The sequence below is a fragment of the Cygnus olor genome, chromosome 22, assembly GCF_009769625.2.
Source record: "Cygnus olor isolate bCygOlo1 chromosome 22, bCygOlo1.pri.v2, whole genome shotgun sequence".
In the NCBI taxonomy this organism is placed as follows: domain Eukaryota; kingdom Metazoa; phylum Chordata; class Aves; order Anseriformes; family Anatidae; genus Cygnus; species Cygnus olor.
In genome coordinates, this window is record NC_049190.1 from 6,017,933 (window position 1) to 6,040,889 (window position 22,957).

General features: G+C 49.5%; 1 protein-coding gene across 4 annotated transcripts; it reads right to left on the reverse strand.

Moving 5' to 3' along the window:
- Positions 1-15,378: 15,378 nt before the first annotated feature.
- LOC121058676 (transmembrane protein 45B-like) lies at positions 15,379-22,957 on the reverse strand. Of its 4 annotated transcripts, none has more exons than XM_040534533.1 (6): positions 22,807-22,957; positions 17,885-18,089; positions 17,405-17,617; positions 16,721-16,905; positions 16,195-16,340; positions 15,379-15,968 (listed from the first exon to the last, which is right to left on the reverse strand). In XM_040534533.1, exons 2-6 carry the CDS (start codon positions 18,069-18,071, stop codon positions 15,842-15,844), a joined length of 858 nt encoding a protein of 285 aa, XP_040390467.1. In that variant the 5' UTR covers positions 18,072-18,089; positions 22,807-22,957; the 3' UTR covers positions 15,379-15,841. The 4 variants fall into 4 exon arrangements, with proteins under 4 accessions (XP_040390467.1, XP_040390466.1, XP_040390469.1 ...); XM_040534532.1 differs by lacking the exon at positions 22,807-22,957 and adding an exon at positions 21,268-21,411; XM_040534535.1 differs by lacking the exon at positions 22,807-22,957 and adding an exon at positions 20,590-20,914.

Sequence of the window (22,957 nt, forward strand, 5' to 3'; positions counted from 1 at the left end):
GATGGTTTCTTTTCTTTATTCACGGACTCGCTTAGTTTCCCTCTCCTCCCACCGTGCCCTTGCCAAACCTGTGGGGACCTTTCCCCACCTCTTTTCCCACCTCTCCTTCACCTCCCATCTTTGAAGGATGTACTGATACTGAGATTGACTATTCTGCCCTGCCCAGAGTCTCTTGTGGTACTTCCAGATCCTGCTGAGCTTTTTGGAGGGAAGGAGGCATGAAACTAAACCACTGCCCAGGACTCCTGAATAGCGTTATATCCTCACGCTGCAGCTGTTAGACACCGGAGCGCAGGTCAGTTAGAGCTGTGGCTGCTGTTTGTAATCTGGCTATTTGCAGGAGATGTTGTGAAGTGGTGATAAAATGCCAGAAATGCTCCCTGGATGAAGGCAGCCACTGGCACGGCTTCTCAGGGAGAGCAGAGCCAAAGCTCTCTGCGAGAACAAGCTGTTGTTGCTCCTCAGCCATCCCCCTGCCCTTCCTAGCTGGCTGTAGGAACAGCTCCAAGTTGGAAGTAGGGGTGCTGCAGGAGATCTTTGAATTCATGGGTTAAGAGGGCATTCAAGGAGCCAGGTCTCAAATGGTGACACAATTTCATTGAACTCTTCCTGTTGTTGATGGCCAGATCTGAAATACTTTGAAGATGTAAGAGCCAATGGCTATAATTTGCTGACTGTAATTAGCACTTACTGTATCACTTTTAATGTCTGTTTTAGGAAGGGAACTTGAGTGTTTGGCTCAACTTTTTATTCTAGAACACCTAAAACTAACAGTCTGTAAAGCTCACAGCTGTCCCTGCCTGTGTCTGTCATTTCTCTTCTATTTTCCTTTTTTGAAGTGTGACCTCGAGCACAAATTTCTCCTCTCTTGTGTCTCACTGAAATGTCTGAAGAGTCATTGCCATTTGAGCACTGGTTTTGGAAGCCAAGAGACAGATTTGATCTTCCTTTGCATTGACCTGAGCAGTTCCCAGTAGGTCTGAATGAAGAGGGGAAGCGGAGGTAGGAAGAAACGTGAAGGTTTAACAGCTTTGAATAGGAAACAATTGTGTCCTGTTTCTCCTTAAACGTAGGCTCCTCGGTTCCACTGGAACCTCCATGTTCTGGCTAAATTATTCAGACTGCAGGAAAGAACAGATGCTGTCCTAGAAAATGCCGTCTGTTGGCTTGTCACAACTACTTGGGAAAGAGTTTTGATTTTTAACTGTAAATTTCATTTAAATGATGCTGGAGCAAATCTCAAATCCAAAGCTGTTTCTTGGGCTGCACCCGCAGGTGGGATGACCTGAAAAAGAAACAAACTATAGAGGCTGTGGATTGAATTCCAGAATTGAATTTGGGCATTATATTTTTCCTTCAATAAATTCTATTAGACCTACAAAATAAATAAATCAGGCCTGAATCAAAGTCTATTAGTTCCATGCTTTGGTGCACACTGCTGAGTGCTCAGGATCGATTCTTTATGATGGATTTTGACTGCAGCTTCCGAAAAGTAAAATGTTTAAAAATGCTTGCTAGATCAGTGCTAAAGAAGTGCTAAGAAGATCGGTGCTAAAACATCTCCCAGTTGATACTGGTATCAGCCATGCAAGTGAAGGGCAGATACTGGCCTTCATTTGGGAAGTGTCAAAACTTTCATCACGGTAAGACACTTAAAATTACATGCTCCAGAGTACAGTGGAACAGTTTATTGATAAAAGACAGCCTTGCAGAGTGTTTCAGAAAGTTGCATGTCAGATGAAAGCTGTGATTTGAAAACCTTTTAAGAGGAGCTATGTGGTCCTCCCTTTCCGAGTGCGTTGGCAGAATGAAGGATTAGGGTGGAACCGAATCCTCTCGTATTTATTCTGCTTCTCCCTAACACAAATGGCAGACCTGGACACACCGATGGGTGGTGAATAGAGTAAGCAGGTGTAGGTAGCTGGGTGAAATGGGTAGCAGATTCCCTCGGGTGCCCACAGCCTTTCAAACCCCAGACCTTTATGGGGCACAGAGATGATTCCTGATGTTGAAGCACGCTCGCCGCCCCCCTGACAGTGCGTGTTTCTGGGAGAATTGACCAATGCAATTTGCCTTGGCTGTCTTGCTTGGAGCACCTTGTGTTTGTGTTTTGCTGGCAATGACGTGGTTAAGTAAAAAGGGTTTTTGCTGTACAGGGTTGTAAGTCTTTGGGAACTGGGAACACGGAGCAGAGGAAGAAACACTGGATCAGTTTGTCTCCTTATTGTAAATCTGTTCATTAATAATTGCTTTTCTGAGGGTGTGCAGCGGGGTAATGTACACGGGAACCACTCTGTGCACGATGGTAGGTGGATGTAATGTGGGCAGATTGATTTTACCAGCCTCGCTTGTTTTTAATGTGGAAAGCAATCCTTACCGAAATGCTCACGGAGCATGTTTTCCATTCTTCAGCCCCGGTCAGCCGAAGAGATTGAAGGTGTTTTTGAGGAGAGATGTGCAAGGTACATGGTGATGTGGTGCCTTCCCCTGTGCTGCTCCATCAAAAAGAAACATTAACCTGGAGCACATAAAGCCTCTGCATCCTCTCTTTACAGCTGTGATGGTTTAGCACTGAGCATTGCTATTCCTGGGAGCAAGCTGTAGATCTCAAGGTTAGTGCAGTGCTTAAAGTTGGTGTCAGCAGGCAGGGAACTCTTTGTGCCTGGGCTTCTCCAGAGCAGTCGTAACTCATTATTTGGCATCAGTACTCTACTGAGATGGCAGAGGCTTTTATATGTGCACGGCAAGGGTCGAACATTGAAAGCAGATGAGCTGGGAGAAAGCCCATTTTTATAGGACATAATAACACGTAGCTGGCAAGCAGAGTAATAAAGAGTGAGACAGAAATTGAGGGCAAGTGGAGCTTAATGCTGAAGTTAGGTATTTTGGAAAGTGTGAAAATAGTTAAGCTTTTGAGAAATGGTTGGCTGTTGGAGATGAGCATCGATCTCGGAGCTGTATGCAGGATGGCAACCAGGCAGAGTGGTAATCCTGACCCCACAGCCCCCTGCCCCGCTCTATCCATGTCACGCTGGCTCTGCAGCGATTTCTCAGCCGCTGCAAAAAGCCGCCCGTGCTCTCGAGCCTCAAGCCCCTGTGGGACCACGTGCAAATCACCTGGCTGCGAGCCTTGGCAACAGCACGGGATGGAAGCCCAGGGGAGCTGTAAGGCATCAGGCTTGAAAGCCGTTTCTCCAGCACGTGAAGTTAGGACATCCTTAACCCGTGCAGTGCCTGGGATGTCTCCGCTCGAGCTCCCCCGGTGATCCCAGCTGCGGAGCAGGCACCAACCAGCAGCATCGCTGCAGATGTGGTGGGGAGGCTCTGCTGAGTGCAGCAAACAGCAGAGACGAGGCATTACTGTACGTACCTGTGATTCAATCCTGCAGGAAGGAGCAGGTTAAAAATAACAAGAGTTTTGCTGTATTTACCAGTGACCCGTGGGGGGCCTGTGCTTTGCTGCAGGAGTACTTAACCTCTGACCTGTGGGCTATCTGTGCGGTCTGCCAGGCCAATTTAAATCTGACTGTTTTGTTTCGAGCAGCTCTTCTTTCCCGAGAGCAAGCTGGGAGCAGGCTGGGGACTGAATGAGGCGCTCATTAAATAGCATCAACCAGCCTCTGGATGGCATCTGGGAGGTTCTCCGAGAGGCTGCCTTGCCTGTTGCCAGCAGCATGCCAAGTAAACCCAGCGCTCAGCTGCGTTGGACTGAGGGTGATGGGAAAGGCTGGGGCCTAAGGTGAGCAGTCCCATCTTCAAAATGGTTGCCGTGATGCATGGCAGTGGGAGGGGGTAAAGACTCTGCAGTAGCAGAGTTAAGAGCTGAGGAGATAACTGAACACGGTCCAGGAAGCTTAATATCCTCTTCCAAAATTGCTAGCTGTACCAAGAACAGCTTGGGGATGTTCCTGTTTTCCAGACTCTTGTGCTTCCCTGTCCTCTCTCCCTCGGCTTTGTGGGGCTGCGAGTGTTGTGGAAAAGTACATGATTTAGCCTATTTGTTTGCCATGCCTTAGCCTTTCGCAAATGGTCCTTTTGTTCTTGATCTGAGACCAGAACGGGCAGGGGCAGCCGGTTTTACCTGTGAATTTTCTCCGTAGCATCCTCCAAGTCCCCGTTGTCTCCACGGCAACAGAAGCTGGTCCAAATCCTCCCTCCTGTGCCTGGGCTCCTGGCCACCCTGCAGGCAGCCCAGCCCTGGGATCTCACTGTGCCCTGCTTTTCTCACCATACCCTACTTTTCTCACCGTGCCCTGCTTTCATCCAGGAGCGAGGATTTCCCAGAAAGGCGCCCTCAGCCCTTCAGCCTCCTCACCTTCCTCTTGTGAGTGTTACGCAGCAGGGAGCACTTGTGTCCTCCATCTGGGGACAGCACGGATGTGCAAAAGCCTTGCATGTCTAAGGCCTCCTCTGAGCCCCTGCCCGCACAATTGTGGCTTTTCCCTGCCCACCTGCATAGCGATAAGTGGAGGCTTTACTCTGCTTTGAAACCGCTGCTCACGTGGACTGTGCTCCGGGGGAGCAGAAGGATGCAATTTCTGCCTGTACCGCCAAGGCTGCCCCTGGTGCACAGCCTGCTTGCTTCCAAGACTGCAGCACGCCATGGGCTTTGCCAGGAGCTCCGGGTTTTCTTCTATCTGAGGAAGAAGAGGGCACGTTTCCTGCAAGAAATGAAGTTAATCGCAAAACAAAAAGGTATTTTACTTCACCTGTCAGCCGTGGTGATTGCAGGGATCTGCATGCAGTTGTAGAGCTGAGAGGCATCTCTGGTGCTGTGGCCTTGAGACCCTTGGCACAAATCGCTGAGCCCAAGATCACGCCAGCTAAGCGCCGCTGCCTGCTGGGATGGTGTCCATGCGAGCTAGCCTGTGCTTGGCAGTGCCTGGTATGGCGCTACCATGTGATAGCAAGCCCTGCCTTTAGCAGGGCCTCTTCACCTGCTCTCCCCTCTCGGCTGAGGAATTTCTGGGGAGGTGATATGGCAGAAAGGAGCCTGGGTGCCCTTCGGTAGGTATTTGCTCATGGGCTGGCGTGACAACACAGTCCCCTTGTACTGGGAGAAACAAGTACGCGCTTAAATTGTTTTGAAACTCCCTCCCTTGTACATTATGGCTCTAACGTTAAAGAGGTTGAGGGGGTACCTGGTTGTTCTGCTCATACTGGCCTGTGTGGACAGCGTAGATCAGATTGGTGTTAGGGTTGCATCCGAGCCACTATCCAGCCCCCTCCTGCAGAGGAAGATTCCCCAAAGGGGTCTGGCTAGCTGGGGAAGCCCAAAACCCAGTTTTGATCTGTGAGATGGTGCCAGGGTGGATTTATTTATTATTATTATTATTTTTTAGCTTTGGAGCAAGGGCCTGCAGGGAGAAAGGGGTGTAAAGGTTTTTCTGAGCAGACAGAGGCAGGGATTGGGGCCTACGGACCGAGGTGGGCCGGCTTCTTCTGTGGGGCCGTGCTTGGTGCCCCCAGGCCGGGTCTGTGAACAGCGAGCAGTCCTGCAAGCAGCAGCAGAGCCAATCTGGTTAAAAAGAGGCATTATAATTCAGGCCTTTTTGTTGCTGGGCGGCTCGGACAGCGGCTGTGTTGGGCGGATTTGGGCCTGTGGTTTACGCAGCGCAGCCTGGCACGAGAACAGAGCAAAGCTGAATCTCCCCGGGCTGGCGCTGCATCAGCCAGCACAAGGTGAGCGATAAGCATTTCCTCCAGCATGGTGCCTTGGCAGGGAATAATCCTGCAGCTGGTGCAGGCTCATGGAGAAATGTAGGTTGGAGGGGACGTCTGGAGGGCATCTTGCAGACTGCTGCGGAAAGGGGTGGCTCCGGAGTCAGACTGGGAGCTCAGGGGGCTGAGTATAACGCTGCCTGTTCCTGCAGCTGCTCCCTACCCCATCTGTGGGTTATTGGGCACAAAACATTAGCTGCGTTATTATGTTGGGCCAGTAGAGGCTGAAGGAGAATTCCCTTGCCCTATTAAGTGAAACCTTTCTCTTCCTCTGGGCAGATGCACTTATTAGTGTGCATCCTAGGGACGTAATCCTTATGATGCTAGACCTGACTTCTGTGTCATTTGGGGAAGCTGAGTTGAGTGAAGGGTCTTGGGTGTCAATTTCTGATACCTCTTCTCTCTAATCTGGTTTACAGGCCTTGAGACTTGGTCTTGCCCTGGGAAAAAGCGATTGTGGACATGCACTTTCAGCACGTGCTGAAGTCCAGAGGAAGCAGATGTTCCTTGCACAGCTTCTTTGGGGAGCAGCTCATTGCAATGTATTTCCATGCTGAAATGCTGTGGGCAAGGCAAGGGTCCAGCTGTTCTCTGCTAGGATGCGTTTATGATGGGGGCAAATGGGTGGGGTTTTGCTCTTGGGCTGAATTTTGCAGCTAATACTTGCTGCTCCTGTGGCACTGAGCATTAGCTCCAGCCCGTGGTGCTTCTCCAGAGATGTTTGGACTGAGCTCTCTGGTACCACAGCTGCGGGGTCACACAGCCAAGCTGCAGGTATGCCACTTACTTAACGTGATAATCCCTTCTGAAAAGATGGTGTATTTGCTGTCTCCCTCCCCATAATTCTGGGAGGTTTTTCTTACTGCTGTTTGCTTATTTCAACAGGTGAGGATCAAGAACATCAGGGCCCTGTGAAGGTGTTACTGCTCTGGGTGGTGAGGCATTCTTCATTTTTCAAGGTGATGTGCCAAGAACTGTAGGCCAGAGAAGAAACTGAAAGATCCTTATATTTTACTTACAAGCCTGTTTGCTTAAGTTTCTTTGTAAAAATAAATAACACTTGAATTTCTTGTGAACCAAAAATATTAGTGGCATTAAGTCTTCCCCAGAAATCAGTTTCGTGTCCAGCACAGCAGCAGTGCTGTGCTGGACACAATCAGGTATCATTAAGTACCATGAGGTATCATTAATCATTAGCTCTTGGTTTAGATGTTTGGGACAGTGCAATTTTTCTTTAGAAATTGACTCACTTTGAAGAGATTTTTGTATCCTTTTACAGCTCTCTATAGCTAATACAGCAAGGGGGAACAGGACTGAGCCTGTCCAGCAAAGTTCTACATCTGTCTTCTCTTTAAATGTTTATTTTTTTGTGCTGAAGTTTCAATTTCTGCTCACACAGAAGATATTTCACTTTTTTACTATGTATGCATAATGATGTTTTTGTGTGTAAAAAAGCTATTATACAGATGGTGTTCTTTGTTCTGTATGTTTTTTACTGTGTTTATGTGAATAAAAATGCTTAACTTTATAATTTCATTTTGCAGGGAAGTTTTTTTTTTCTTTAAATGTAAAAACTAGGAGACGGGGCTCTGATTTTTTTTTTTTTTAGTTATTTTATTTTTAAGGCTCTAGCCTGGTGTTTCTTATTGCTCATCTCACTGTTTTTTGGTTTTGTTTTGGCTATGGCAAGGGGTTCTGCAGGATTCCTGATGCCAGTAGAAGAAAGGTTAAACCAAAATGTTTTTATTTTAAGTAATAAGTCCCTTTTGATTGATAGGCTTGTGTTTTACTAGAATAGAGTTAAAGTAGAGGACATGAGCTGGACTGAGTTATTTATGCCATTCTTGTGAGTTATCATTTATTCTGAAGCTTTTACAAGCGCCTTGTAGGTAACAGGTACATCACAGCACCAAGGGAAGTCAGGCAGCTCACGGAACAAAGCCTAACACACAGTAAAAGCTTGCCATCAAAACACAAACAGGCATGATGGTCTCCTCACTCACTCTTCATCATCCCCGGGGAGCTAACAAATGGGCTTTACAGCCATCTTTACATGTCTTTTGCTGTCTGTTAGCCAGGACAGTCTCCATCATTGCATTTAAGCCTGGTCCAAAAGCTCAAGTGCTCAGATGACAACAACCTCACTACAGATGATGGGAAGTGCAGCTCCAATCACCAGCTGCAGGATTTAAGATATTAAGTCATAGCTAATTGTAGATACATGCATACACACCTCAATTTTTTTCAGTTTTCTTCTTCATCAGATCCTCTTGGAAAGGCAAGGTAGGTGCATGATTAGGCTGACTCTTTTCAGCTTGCACCTCCCAACGACTTCTGTAACCATCTCCCAAAGACTTCTGTAACAAATAGATCAGATGCAATGTTAATTAACAGCTAAACTAAAACACAACAGGAGCATAGAAACAAACAAATCCTTATTTAAACACAAACTTTTTTTTACTAACCACATGTAGAACAAGATAATTTGATCTAAGTATTTTGCATTTAAAGACAGGCTAAACAAGTTTCATTGTAACAAAACTTCTATTCTTAAATGCAAATAGTTTACAAGGTGACACTTCTGGGGTCCAAGTTGTAGTTAAAACCCAGACAGCTCTTGAAAGCCATTTCCCTGAGTCATGTCACAGCTTCTCCAGGTAGGTCCTTCCTGACAAATTCAGGAACTAGGTTTTGTTTTGTCTCTGTCTGGTTGTAAACAGTCTCCCCCTGAAGATGAAAAGGAGCTGTACCATACCCAGCATATGCCACTAGCCCACAGGAAGAAAATGCAAGGAACAAAGCTGAGATTTTTCTTTTTTTCACCCTTCTATCTCAGTTATGGTCCTCACCAGGTGATGGAGCTGTTGAAGTGACACAGGGATCTGGTGGTGCACTGATGGCAGCAGCACACTATAAGCTGTCAGACCAGCAAAAAAGATGCATTACAAATACAGTGTTTAAAAAAAAAAAATGTTATCAGATAGATTCACAAGTAAAACCATCACCCTCAGCCAAGAGAAGTGATGGAATTCACGAGGGAAAGAAAGCTAGGACAGGAATAAGAGGCAACTGCTGTTCTTTCTTCATGACCAGTTCTGGTGAATAGCTAAAAAAAGCGACTCCAGTTCCCCAGATGGGAATGTGCTACTGGCTCAAGGTGCGTTACCAGTCAGTGCTGGCGGCTCTTTACTTGATCTAGCTGTTTCACACTTATATCCCCACCACAACATGGCACACATGGGTATTCCTACCTGGCACACACATTGAAAACATTTGGAGAATGATAGTCTTGTAATAGCATTAAGCATTTAGAGAAAGCTTTTGTGGCATTCATACCCACCCTCTTACACCTTGGCACATGCAATAAGAAGCCACAGGTACCCAGAGCAAGAGCTGCAGCCATGAACCAGCCTGCTGCCTCGGGTGTGCTGGACATAACGAGGACTAAAGTTTTGCTAGATCAGAGCAGCAGGGCTGGGCCGGGCTCCCTGGGAAGCACCCGTGCCAACCCTGCTCAGCCCGCGTTGTTCCTGGAGGAGCACCCTTCCTTCCCTCCCCACAGCTGACCTAGAAAAGAAAGGGGAGAGAAAACAAACAAAACCAGAACAAACAACATGTTATGATGTCAAGTTTCCTGTGTTTCTTTTTTTTTTTTTTTCTTCCCAGAGAAATTCACTTTGTTCCCTTTGATTTTGCATTTGGAAGAGGACAGGTGTATCTCAGTCCCCCAACTTGCTTGGGCCAAAATCACCTGTCCTGCTTTTCCTTACCACGCACAGGAGGCAAAAAACTATTCAAGCATGCTGAGGAAGAACATCTGAAGAAAGCAACTCCTGTTCTGCCTATGGCACTGCCTTGAATCCCATTTCGTCTGCAAAATCTGCTTTCCAGTCCCTCAAGTCTGGCCATTACAGCGGAGGACTGTTTGCCTCAGAACTCCCTTAAAAAAAATTGTTACCTTTTGACATTTTGCCGGCTCTATTCTGTCCATTATGGTTAAAATCCCTGCCTTCAGAGAGCACTTATCATCAGCTGTGCTGCCTCTGAAGCTAACATGCCCAGCACCCTCCTTGCTCCAGGTACGTTGCACAGCCTAGCCTAAGCATCTAATTCACCTTTCCAGGTACCAGCGTGGCTTTGCCTAGAAGCACTTAGGAAACAGGCTTAGCTGGAAGAAGGACAGAACCAGTTATGTTCACCACGTTTTTATGGATTTATACGCCAGGTGTTTCTCGGACAAGCACCCAGCACAGATAGCTAGCCCAAGAGCAGAGTTACAACACCCTACCTGCACGAACCTCATCATGTCCTGTAAAACAAAGAGCTACTACCAGGCTTTAGCTTAAAATCCAAACTGGAATTGTTTTTTTGAGTTTGATTTGAAATATTACCACTCTATCCAAAGTTTTGGGCTGACCTAAAGTTGCCCATGTGCTTCTATGCCTTAGAAGGCAGCTGCTCTCACCTGAAGCAATATTCACATTATATCTTGCTTGTTTGCTGAGCAGCCGTAAAGCTACAGTGCTGCTGTTTGATACTGAAGGACACCCTATGAACACAGCAATTTATTTTGCGAAACACATCAGCACACTTAGTTTTTACTACATCCTCCCCCCCCCAAATTGCAGTTTTTCCTATTTATTTTCAAAGCAGCACTGGAAAAACCACCTGCCAGAAATTCATATACCTGTCTGCATGTCAGGCAAGACATGAGTGATCCCAGCAGCCCCAGACAGGTTAAATTCCACAGACAATACTTCAAGGGGAAAATTGAACATTATTTCAATAAAGCCACTCTAGTGTAAGTGTCACTGAGATTCTCACACAGCATGATTTATGAGCATCGTGTTACACACATGCATTCAGCAAAGCGTTTGCTGGGTTTGAGTCTCACAAATTTTAGTACAAATACATTAACGATTAGTTTCTTGTCTCCATCACGTTGTGTAACTGCTGCTGAAACCCAGAATTACGCAGCAGCAGAACAGCCAGAGCATCACGAGACCAGCCTCCTGCACACCATCCACACACAGCCCCAGCAGCTGCGCTGCTGAGCCCCCATCAGCCAAGAACCCCGCCCACCGCGGTGCTAAATTCTTCAGCCTGAACGAGGGAAATGCTGAAACCCAAGTTTTAAGACCAAAGTAAAATGCATCAGCCCCACTAGAACTACAGGATCGTCCATTTAGCTGGGCAGGGTGTTCAGCCCTTGGTGGAAACGAAGAGGCTGCATCCAGCACAGCAGGCCGGTCAGCACATCTCCATGCACGTGCTCAAAACCAGACCTTCCAAAGCCCAAGCCTTCAGGCTTCCCACCCTCAAATCAGAAGCTGCACCAACAGGGGCAGCCTCCAAAATAACATCCTTCCAGAAGGTAAACTGTGCGAGTAGTGTTAGCAAGTGAAAAAAAGACCAGGAAAAAAAAAAAGGGCAAAGAAAAAGCATCTGCTCTTTTCAGGACTACAGAAACAACAGCAATCACCAGCCATCATTCAGCTGATCTGAGCCAGAGCCTCACCTTGCTCTGCCCTGTTACAGCCAGAACCCTGCTGCTGGTATAGGGCTGTTCGCCTCCACCAGACTTCACCCAATGTCTGCACCATGTGTGAGCAAACACATCGGCACCAAGAACCCCAAAAACCTGTCTCAGCAGAAAAAGCCACCCCAGCCAAAGCTGGAGAGCCTGGCAGGGTGACAGCACTTACCTGTATGCTTTGGTTTTCACATGAATACCTGGACCCTCTTCTTGCAGCCACATTGTCAGTATGTTCGTTAACAGTGAGAAAGATTTACACTTGCCTTGCATGGCTCCAATACAATTAATAAAAGTGATCTCCCACATTCCGACTCTGCCTGTCCTGGGACAAATATCAGGTTTCCCCCCCAGATACCTCATTAAAACCCAAACTCAGATTGCTTCCTTTTGAAATCTCTCTTATTCCTTAAGCAGTGCAACAGCTGAGATGCTTCCTGCACCTTATTTCTCTGAGCCTCTGAGAGATGCACACATTTGCCTTCAGATTTTCAGTCTCCATCCACCTCTCTGGACCCTCTCCTATCTCCTCATGTGGCTGTACACCTCAGCAGGCACCAACGTCCCGCTTTTGTGGCTGGGGCTGCCTCCCTGAGCCAATCTTTCTCTTGCTGCAAGTGGCCGGTGTGTGGAAGACCCCAGGTGGTTTGCACCTAGCAGCAGTGAAAATAGCCAGATATTTTGGTGCTGCTTGCAGCAAGCCTTACCAATTGCTTTTTTTTCCTGAATTATAATTCATGCCTTATGCTCTCAGTGCATCCCCCTGTTTAAGCCCCTAGCAAAGGGGCTGTTTGCCTGGACGTGCATGCATGCTAAATGTAGTTTTGTCAACCTACACGCTCTGGTGGATTTTCAGCACATTGCATTTGCTTATGACAGAGGTGCCCACACACACCCTGCACAAATGTAGGTGGGCTGGCAGTGGCTGGGGGACCCATTCTGCAGTAGTGCCATGCACAGGCAGTTGGCATAGCTAGGGCCCAGCCAACGCATTAATAGCTTCAATCAGCAGTTTAGCACTTTGTTTTCTCATATATAGCCTGCTCGTGAGTTTTAGAGGAGATTCAAGTTCTGCATCCTTAAAGACTATGTGTAAACATGTGCTGGTTTTTGTTCTTACTTAAATCAGTTGAGTTGAAAGGCAAGAAATACATTGACTTATTAAAATAAAATAAAACATGCTTGTTCTAGATGAGTAAAGTGACCTAGAAAATCAAATTGTCCTCTGAACAGCAATTACACTAAGTTTGGAAACTTTTTAATTAAAATGAAACAGTAGATTTTAGTGGTGCATTAAATACTAATTTCAACTCTTGTTTAACCATGAATCTCCGGCAAGTCTCTCAGCAGTAGCAATAAAAAGTTTTGCATGAGGATGCCAGGTACCAAGAGCCTGAAAAGCTCTTCAAGTCCTTTAGCAGCCCCTCTCCATAGAGTCTCAAGGATTTTCTCCTCCTTCCCTCCAGCTCGAGGCGGTATCTCAGATCACACCTTGCGTTCACTGGCCATTCTTCTGAAAGCTTTCACAGCCAATTTCCCATGTTCACGTGGGGAAAAATCCTGTCCTTGACACCTGCCCTCAGCAGAGCAGTTGTGGAAATAGAAAAACTTCTCTCCCCCTTTCCCTGGTTTTCTTGCAATCCTTAACCAAATGCTGTTTGGAGGGACTGGTCCTTCAGCATGCATGCACTCACGGTAGCTGAATTAGTTCCCTACTGTAATTGTGCAACAGAGAATATTTGCCACTAAAAACACTGGTCTCGGTATGCTAATGGACAGGAAATGGTGATAAAAAGCAGGTAAGCATTACCTTAGTTCCTGGCTCTGGCGGTGCCATTTAGTTAAGCATTAATGACTTGCAAACGTGCAGATCGAGGCTTTGTTTTCTGGCCAAGGTAATTCCAGAAGCCTCAGACCATGAGAAAAAAATTCAGCCCCGGAGCAGCACGTCAACATCGCTGCTGCCTCCCTGGGGACCTAAAGCACAGATGGGCCGTGAGAGCCTCACGAGGAATCGGATGTTCTTGCACAAAACGGTGCTACTACACCAGCAGGGGAACAGCAGAAACTGGAGCTGAGTGTAATTATCAGGTCCCCAGTAATTAAACTCACCCAGGCACACACCATAACCCACCTCGAAGGGGCAGGGATCGCATGGAACGGGATGTCACAGGTCTGTACACCCACCTGATTTCAGGATCACCCATCTCTGTCCTCAGTTTGTGACCAGTATGGCCAGATTTGGGGCAGACAGAGCAGACTTTCCTAACCAATAACGCTGTCTAGTCGATAAGTTTTATCGTCTTCCAGCTTCAAAGGGAAGGAGTGCTTTGGGTTAAAGGTTTGTTATAGAGGATATAAATTCCATATGCAGGCTGGCTAGGAACTGCTCTACAATGCAATTACAGTGACAACAATCTGCTTATTTCTTTCTACTCTATTGACCCAATAAACATGAGTCATATCTCAAATACGGGACCTCTATCACCCAGCTAGATGGCAGGTAATTTCGTGCACGCTATTCAAAGAAACCTTTGGGCATTCACTGTAGGCTCAGAACTTGGTCCTGCTAAGCTCGTCAAAATGATCATTAAGTATTTGCTCTTGTTTCTTCTTCCCTTGAAGAAATACAAATATCTCTACTAAAGATCTAAGCTTTAAATAGCTAAAACCTCAGTAAGAGAGGGAATCCACATTCCCTAGATAATAGCAAGACAAGAAAAAATGGGAAAAAAGTGACATTAGTTGATCAAAGGGGAAAGAGGATTTTTTCCTCTTCTTTTCAATCAAAGTACGGTACGTAGGGTTACGACCTATGCACTAAGCTTCCCGTTAATGGCAGCTAGTCTATAACAAGTTGACCGAATGACCCTGCTTCTAGTCCCATGAGAGTTATTAATAACCAGAGCACATCACCTCCACGTAGCACATTTGAAGCTCCCACTCAGGCACAGAAGATGTACATCAGCACCAGCTAACGAAATCAGATTTCCTGGGGAAACCACGGCTCACGCGTGCCAGCCAGATTTACAGCCCCAAATACAAGTCAGAGCCACATGTGTCCATGTCAAATGCGGGAGGCCAAAATGCTGTACTCACCTTGGTTCCTTTGCTCCTCAAGATCCTTTCCTCGATGGGCACAATGCTGCCAGCAGCGCATGTTGGATTTCTTCCAGCCCTGCTCCAAAGGGAGAAAATGCAATGAAATGAAATCTGAAGTGATCAATTCCAGGGACTGTGCAGGGCTGGGAACTGACTGCTTCAAGCCAGGGTGGGTTTTTCTTTCCTCCCAAGACTTGGCTGAGTTTTTGAAACTGTGTAGAACAGCAGTAGAGTTTGGGCTAAGCCGTCTCCATGTGTGTTTGGGGAGAAGCTCAGCAAAGGTGTTAAAAACAACAGCAAAGCTGTTTGCCCAGCCCTTAAAATGGGACATGGCACAACCACTTTAAACGTCTCCACTTTCTGATGAACTTGCTGTTCTTTCACTAATCCTGTTTAATGACAACTTCTAAATTAGGTTTTGATCTTGACAACAGGAAGCATCTCCCTATGCTGTTCAACTGCAAAAGAAGTGAAGAACCTAAGAGAAAACAAAAAACCAACATGGGCACCAAGTGCAAAGCAGACACCGAGGTTTTGTTGCTGTTTGCACTGGAAGTGACCAGCTCTGGGGAGGGAATACAGCTGGCTGAGAAGAAAAGCCATACCTGAGCTGAGGTTGCTGCACAGTCCAGGTTTCAGAGACCTACCAGCAGTACCTGTACGTCCAACCCAGTCCTGCTGAAGCCGTCATCTTGCTCCGAAGGCTCTCTCTCCACACTGAACCCTGCCGGTCAAATGCCCCATCTCCCAGGTACACCAAAATCCCTGGCAAAGAGGCTGCTCCACTTACCTCCTTCACCCTCTTAAATTTTATTTGAAAACATGCAGAATTGCAGCTACGTGCCCCTGCGATCAGGCAACCCCCATCCTCTCCACCCTTGCCCCTTTCTCTGGGGACATTGGGCGATACTGCCCCCCACAGCCCAGTCCCTCTGATTTTCATTCACCCCCCAAGCTTAGAAGCCGGACATTGCCTTCCCCATGCTTTCATCCTCAAGGCATCACAGTAAAGCGATCCATCATCACTGTTTGTTAAAGTACTTTATTGGTGGTCACATATACGCTGTGCACATTAAGCTTTGTACAAAAACCCTTCCGTTAGCACCAGAGCAAGCGACAGATGCTGGAACGGACTCACAAGGCAGTTTGCCTCCAGCAGCGAGGGCCAGGTTCAATAAGAGCCAAATCAGCCACACCAGGCAGATTCCACCAGCAAACCATCCCTGCAGATCGCAGCCTGAGAAAATTAGGTACACCCTCCCCGAGGAGCCTGGTTTGGGTGTACTGCTGCCAGCGGGATGCCGGCAGCGTGCAGGAGCAGCTCCGTGCCTGCTGCCGCACTCTGCCTTTGGGGCCCTGCCTCCCGCTTCTGGTGCTCCCCCATCAAGCGTCGGTGCAGGTCAACAAGGCAAAACTCAAATTCCCATTTCAGTAGCTTTAGACCAGCAGGAAGGAGTTTCCACAAGGGAAACACCCGACTCAGCCTCACTTGTCATCCAAGCCGCTCTCCGGCAGCAGGGCGCCGCTGGAGCCCTTGCTTTTGCGGATGCACATGCCGCAGTCCAGCTCCACGTCGATGTCCCCAAATTTCAGCTGGCAGGACTCGTTGCAGCTGCAGGGAGAGACAGGAACACGGCTCAGGTGCTTACGGGCAGCAGAGCTGTCAGCTCTGCAGCAGCACCTAGCCCTCCCCATCCCTCCCAGCCAAGCCACGGAGCAGCCCATGCTCCCCAAGGACACGCGGTTTTCCTAACCCACGACACAGGTGTTGGGGTTCCCAGGGCGGCACGGGGTTTTGGAGGTGCTCTTGGCCCTCTGTGCCCCTCTCACCCACGTACCAGCGAGACGTGGCTGCGTTGGCTGCCAGGACGGCGAGGGCACCCGCGTAGTGCCAGCAGAAGCACATGGTGAGGAATGTGACATTGCTGCGGTCGGTCTGATCCCAGCCTGGTCCTCCCCATGGTGGGGTCAGCACAAACCCAATCTGGTCACAGACAGAGGAGGCGTTAGGCATCACTACACATCAGGCTTTAGCACGTCGCTCTTTGCTTTCCCTCCTGTTTTTATCTCTGTGTCCAAACTGCTGCAGCTGACCACAGGCTGGAGGCAAAATAATCCCAGTAGCACCCAGACCACTGCCCTCAGCACCTTCACCTCCCCACTCAGATTGGGACCCAACATTGTGCTCATATCTCCACAACGACAGCTGTGGCACTAACCTGTGTTTCCCCCAGTTTCTTACTAAGATATCCCATCCAGTTTAACCCCATCAGATGTGCCATAAGGGTCAGGGCAGCACCCCTGTTCTTGCCTTCCTGGGGGGCAAGGCCCACTGCTCGGTGGAGAGCACTGGGTCCCACTGACCTGCCAGAGCCAGGAGCCCTGCAGAAGGAAGGTGCTGGTCCTGAGGGACTCCAGGATGATGTGGTCTCGGAGGAACACCTCCAGGAGGGCACAGAGGGCTCCAGCAAAGATAGCCATGGCCAGCAGGGAGTGGAGGTGCTGGTCCAGCGCAGCATCGCTGTAGTCACGGAAACAGAAGAGCAAGCCTGCCAAGATTCACACTGCATTAGAAGAGGATGTTGTGGGATTTGTGCATGTTTTTTAAGAACACATCTGAATATTGCGACTATTCTCCAGGTCTTGCTGTGGTCTGCCTGATGGGAAGAGCCACCGGTGTGCTCTGCACATACAGTAGCCCCTAGAGCCGTGGGCATCCCTGTGACCCAGCCAGAACTGCCAGGAGCACAGCAACGGGCACCTTCAGCTCGGAAGGGATTGGGGACCTCAAGGTACCTCAAACCTCATGGTTTCCCACTCTGTGTTGGGTGGGGAAAGCACATTTTTGTGACTCCAGAGAGGGACAGCTGCTTGTCACCAGGAGAAGCGCAAATCCCTGTGCACAACGAGCGGCCAGCCGTGGCTGGGCTCATGTTTGGAGAGGAACGGAGAGTGCATCCTGCACCCTGTCACCAGCCACAGCACAGCTGGGGGACTTTTGCCAGCTGGTGACCCCCCCCCCCCCCCCAGACACCCCACGTCATTCACCTTCCATGAAGAGAGCCACAGACAGCAAGAGCCGATCCAAGCCAAGCGGCAGCTTCAGTGGTGAGTGCAAGACGACATCCACGATGCCAGAGAGGAGGAAGAAGAGGTACATGGTGGTGTAGTGCCAGTGGGTGAGGTCTGTCCAGCTGTGTGTCTTGGGGCTGTACAGCGTCATGTGGGGACCAGAGGGAACAAACTGCTCCACCAGTATCCCTAGGCAGAGAGCGGAAAGGTCACGCTTTTCCTTTTACATGGAGGAAAATACAAGCTTGGAAATGTTTCCTTGAGACGGGGAATTCATAACAATATCTGCCCAGCATTATCCATAGGAATGCTAGCAGGGTCCCACCACAGTGCGTACCACCAGCTTGTCCCCAAGCTCTCCCACAGCATCCCACCCCAACCAGCCGGGTCTCATGGGGGAGAGTGATTGCAGTGTGGTCCTGCTGCCTTGCAGGGCAGAAACTCTTCATCCCTTACCTGCCAGAGCAAAGAAAGCTTTGACTGCCCCTTCAAAGACTTCTGCGCGCTGGACTCCATAGCTTGGCTGGTTCTCGGCATTCACTTTCCGTCTGAGATACTTCAGGGGGTATCGCACAGACCACCAGAGACCAAAAACGAGGAAGAAGGTGCCCCGGAGGGCACTGCCGAGGAAACTCGATGTCATCGGGCTCACTCACAGGGCCTGCAAGGACAAACAGTGCCTGGGGAGAAATTCAAATTATCCCCAAGAGAGGTCGGGCTGCTCGTTTGCTTGGCTTCCCTGGGGAGCTGCACCCAACCGAGCCGCTGCACCATTGGGTGCAAACAGGGAATGCCAGAGACGTGAAGTCACCAGGGAGAAGCTGCCACCGTGCACCACTGTATATGTATATATGTATATACGTATGGGGTTGTATGCGTACAAGAATCAGGACTTCGTTGTGCCAAAGAAAAATGCATTAGCACCCAAGAAAACACAGCAGCTTTTAGAAGAGGCACCATAACAAAGTTTTTTGCTAATAAAAAACAACAGCACAATTACTTCCTTGGAACACGAGCTCCCTCCAAACCAGATAATTACCAGGACGTGAATCCAGCCAGCACCTTCAGCAGCTCCAGCCAGCTGCAGCTCTGCTGGACCCCGCAGCAGAAGGCAAGGCCAGCACCAGCACCGCTCCCCAAAGGAGCCTCGTGCAGCTTCCCCGCAACATCCACGTTGCACGTGAGCAGCGACAGGACATCAGGGAAAGGCATTTCATCTCCAGAAGGAAGAGCTCAGACACCGAGGGCATGCCACCGCACCAACACCACCAGGCACTGAGTAGCAGCAAGGAAGGCAAGGAGAAACTTGAAGAAAGAGCAGCAAGCACAGAAGGAATAAGGAATTATCTGAGGGTTTCCAGCTGTTATCGGGGCTTGTTGATGTTACCTTGGGATGGTCTTGTCTCCTTCAGCAAGACCTCTCTCCTTGCTCTCTGTATACATCTATCGCTCGAGGAGGTCTCGCTCCTTCCCACCTCTCGGGCTCTCTGCTCCTTCCCTACCACTCGCACTTGTGTGGAAGCGAGCATTACTCACCCGCGGAAGAGTTACCACACCGCCTTGCATCAGGAGGGCCTTGCATCACAAATCACATCCTTGTGTTTATAAATACCAAAGGAAATTGCAGAGGCTGGATGAACAACTCCAGCACGTTCTCCAAGTCCTCCCACACGAGAAAGTAATTAGGCGCTGCGAAATTAGGGTAGGATGTGGCGGGGCAAGAGCCTGAGGTGAGGGAGAGCTCTGCGAGGTGTCCCTGGCCAGGTTTTGGCTGCAGTACTGGAGTCAGTCGAACTGGCTCAGTGTGGGCAAGGGCAGGATTTGGATTTCCAGGCTGTCACCCATCGCATCTCCAGGACACGGGTGATGTGGGGAAGGCTCGCAGCTCTTCACGCCGTGCTAAGGTTTCCTCTCAGGAGGGAAGTTACTCAACAGCCCTTTGGGCTGATGAGATCAGCCCTGTCCCAGCAGCTGGTGGTGGCTTTTTGTTGTGTTTTGGGTGCTTACGGGAGGGTGAAGTGGATCATGCCCCAGGAGGGCCCATGTCTTTGCTGATTACAGCCTGGACACCCAGGCCAGGGCACATATCTTCCTAGCACCTGCATCCACTTGCTGAAGTGACTAAGAACAAATGCTCTTAAATCACATTTAAGCAGCGTGTAATTGCATGATCTACAACCAAATTTGACCATTGCCCTGCAGGGACTATAACTGCAAGGACAACAGCCTGAAGCTGGAGTCAGAAATGTACCCCGATCAAGATACATAGCTGGAACATTAATTTTGCATGCTTAATTGGAGGAGAGGAGCAAGAGAGCAGAAACATCCCAGCTCCCAAGCATCAGAAATGACAACCAACACATCCCACCTGCAGCTCTGAGCCACACCAGTGTCCAGATTCAACCCAGAGATTTATCCCCCCACATCCACAGGGCATCCACCCCTCATCTCAATTAGCAGCAAAACCCCAAAACCACTGTTTCAAAGCTGACCCAAGGTTCTTCTGCCCTGACCATCCCCCTCCCCAGTGCAATAGCCTCACTCTTCTCCTTTATGGACAGTTGGCTTTGTAGCCTCCCAATTCCGCAAGGCTTCAGGCAGTTCTCACGTGTCCCCTTTGGTTCTTTCCACCAGGACACAGCTCTCCAGCAGCCACCGCAGAGATTGCAGACTTGTATGTACTTAGCTCCTTGTGGTGCAGAGCACATTTTTCTGCCTCTCTCATGCCTAAAGCGTGTTCTGGGGCATCTTTCATTCAGCAGAGATGCCCCAAGCCCACCGTTTGGTCAAGCAGACGTTTGGCTGTAGCCCTCACAAAAAGCAAACCCAAAAGTTTATTTTAAGAAACAGCCACTATTTTGCAGAGAAACCAGACATGTTTCCAAGCAACAAACCACTTGCACAGCTCCCGTACTCAAGGCATAGCAAAACACTCCCCCATCCCCACAACCATCCCACCGAGGCCAAACCCAGCCCACCTTGCCCACCAGCTCCCTCAGCACCCCAGGCCAGGCTCACACACACGCTGGTTGAGCTCCAGGCGAGTCGCAGCCCCTGAATGCAGTGCTGGCTGAGGAGAGGCACTTGGGTTATTTATTTTTCCTGCAAGCTACTATGTCTGTCAGAGGATGTGAAATACAGCTGCAGTCAGAAGTTATTACCTGAGCTGCCCTTCTCCCCCCGCAGCTCCCAGCCTGCGATGCTTTTGCTTTAGCAGCCATAAGGGAGCTGCCTTCTCTCCTTACAGCACAGCACATTTGGGCAGGACAGAGTTTCTGCCTGATTTCCAGGCTCTCCCCCAGAGCCATCACAGCTCCAGCACACATCCAGCCAAATGGCACCTCTGATGATTTCGGTCCCACATGGGGGATTGTTCCCGCTGATGCAGGGACATCGCTGCTGCAGGGAGGATGCTGTCCGCAAGGATACATGAGTATCTGTGGGTGAAAAGATCAGCCCAGCAGGGAAAAGCAGCAGCCCAGGACAACCAGCCTAGCCAGGGACATTTGGAGAGTCTTGTCCTAAATATACCTGTTTGTGGATCCTCCTCCACCTCCGCTAGGCACACCTCTCTTGTGCCAACAGCCCTCCCCCAGCAGCAGAGGCACCCAGCCTGTCCCCTCTCCTGCAAATCCTCCTCCATGGCACAGCTCCAAAAGCTGATGACCCCCAGAAGTGCTAAAGCCACAGAAACTCTGACACTGCCTTGACTGCTGGGAGACATCAGTGGCTGCCATCACATAAAACCTCTTCTTGAAGAAGTGGGCTCAAGAAGCCACATCCATTCCACGCACAGCTCAGCCACCCGTTTCTCTTTATGGGGAAAGAGAGCAGTTTACCTGCGACTTCTGCCTGTCCTTCTCCCTCGCCAGATGCGGGCAGCAAGGAGCGGTTGTTACTCAGAAGTGGCAGATAAAGGGAGAAGCGGCGGGGAGGTGGCCCTCAGACAGGATGTTTAGAGCTGAGCATCCTGCAGGACAGCTCAAAGCGCGCTGAGTCAACCGGCTTTCACAACCAGAGGCACCTCGGCCTGCTATTAACAAGAAGTCTCCTGGAGTTTGCCACAAAATCAGGAAGAGCAGCCAATTCCTGTTCCCATGGCAACCACATATATTCAGTTATCATGTTATTTTTTGGATGGCTGGGGAAAGAGCCAAGGAAAGACAAGGATGCAGCATCGCCCAACACCGCCAGGCTCTGCTGGAAGGGCTCCGAAGTCCCAGAACTGGACTCAGTAACCCCTTTATGGGGTCTGGCCTTATGTAGGTGTCTGTAGGCAGGAGTTTGGGGTCAGGGGCTCCCAAACCAGAGCTGAGCCCTTGCAAGCTCAATATCCAGCTCTTCAGTCTCCAGAGGAGGAGGGGGAGGATGGACCCTTACCCCAAAAAGAAGGGTTGGCAGGACACAGCAGCCTGGTTTTACTCCTTTTTTTCCCTATTTGACAGAACACTGCCCAACACCAAGCAGTTGCAGCCACAAACCATTACTAACCTGCAAAGCATGCCTCAAATTCCTGCATGCCCAGCCTTAGCACCTCACCAGCCGCACAGATGAGCAATGCAGGTGCCTGGAGACGAACGCTCCCCCCACTGCCCCCAGCTCCCTTCCAAGCACTGGGTTTATGGTGCAGGAGCAGCACTGCTCAAGGAGCAGACCTGGGCATCTACAGCCACTCACTGCATTTGCAATCTGGTAATTCTCTGGGTTGCAAATATTTACATAACTCCCTGTGAACCCCAAAACACCCAGCAGGGTGCAGGAGAAGCTGTGCCCAACGCTCAGCAATGCAAGATCCGTGCACGTGAGCCAGTGCCGTGGGGAAGCCCCGAGGCTGGAAGAGCAGGAGGCAAACCAGCCTACCCCAAGGTGATGGGCTGTTCTCCAGCACAGCCAGAAATGCCACCGAGCCATAGCCAGGAGCTTGTTTACACGCATTATCTCCCTATCAGCGGCAGCAAGCAGGAGGAAGGAAGAAAAGCAAGCAGCTGCTGGCGTGCTGCTGTGCTGCACCGCTGCCACCAGCCCTTCTTGCATGCCGCTCTGGGGCTTGCTCGCCTCCAACAGGAGGCACCTCCGTACTCGCAGGATGGAGAAATGCAAACAGGGACAGGGCAATGGACACTGCACTCATCTGCAGGTGCTGCTTGTCCTGCAAATGCGTGGTGGGAGCCAAGCACATGTGGAAGGGGATCCCTAATTTCCAGGGAAGCCTGCAGCAGCAGAGGGGCTGCCAAAGCACGAGCACCAAGCCAAGCTTTCAGGAGCTTGCAGGGTCCACTAAGACTGAGTACTAAGAGAAATGCAGCTATTTTCCCTAAGCCCCCATAGAAGCCCTCCTTATGGATCCACCCAAAAATAACACAGCAATGTGAGCTTACCTGGAGCGTGCAGGTTACTGGAGGAGCGCAGCAGCGTGGTTTGTGCCTGTGTTTTTCCTCCTGCTAACAGCCAGCTCCACAAAGCAGCATCCCAAAAAGCAGCTGAGCTCAAAGCTGGTCACCAAACAGCAGCAAAGCCCCCCGGGACTGC

Excerpts from the sequence above, each read along its gene's own strand:
- LOC121058676 (XM_040534533.1), bottom strand. The coding sequence starts at position 18,071 with ATGACATCGAGTTTCCTCGGCAGTGCCCTCCGGGGCACCTTCTTCCTC. Across the intron at positions 16,341-16,720 it reads AGGGCTCCTGGCTCTGGCAG|ATTGGGTTTGTGCTGACCCC; the intron begins GTCAGTGGGACC and ends GTCTGTGACCAG. Across the intron at positions 15,969-16,194 it reads AACGCAGCCACGTCTCGCTG|CTGCAACGAGTCCTGCCAGC; the intron begins GTACGTGGGTGA and ends CTCTCCCTGCAG.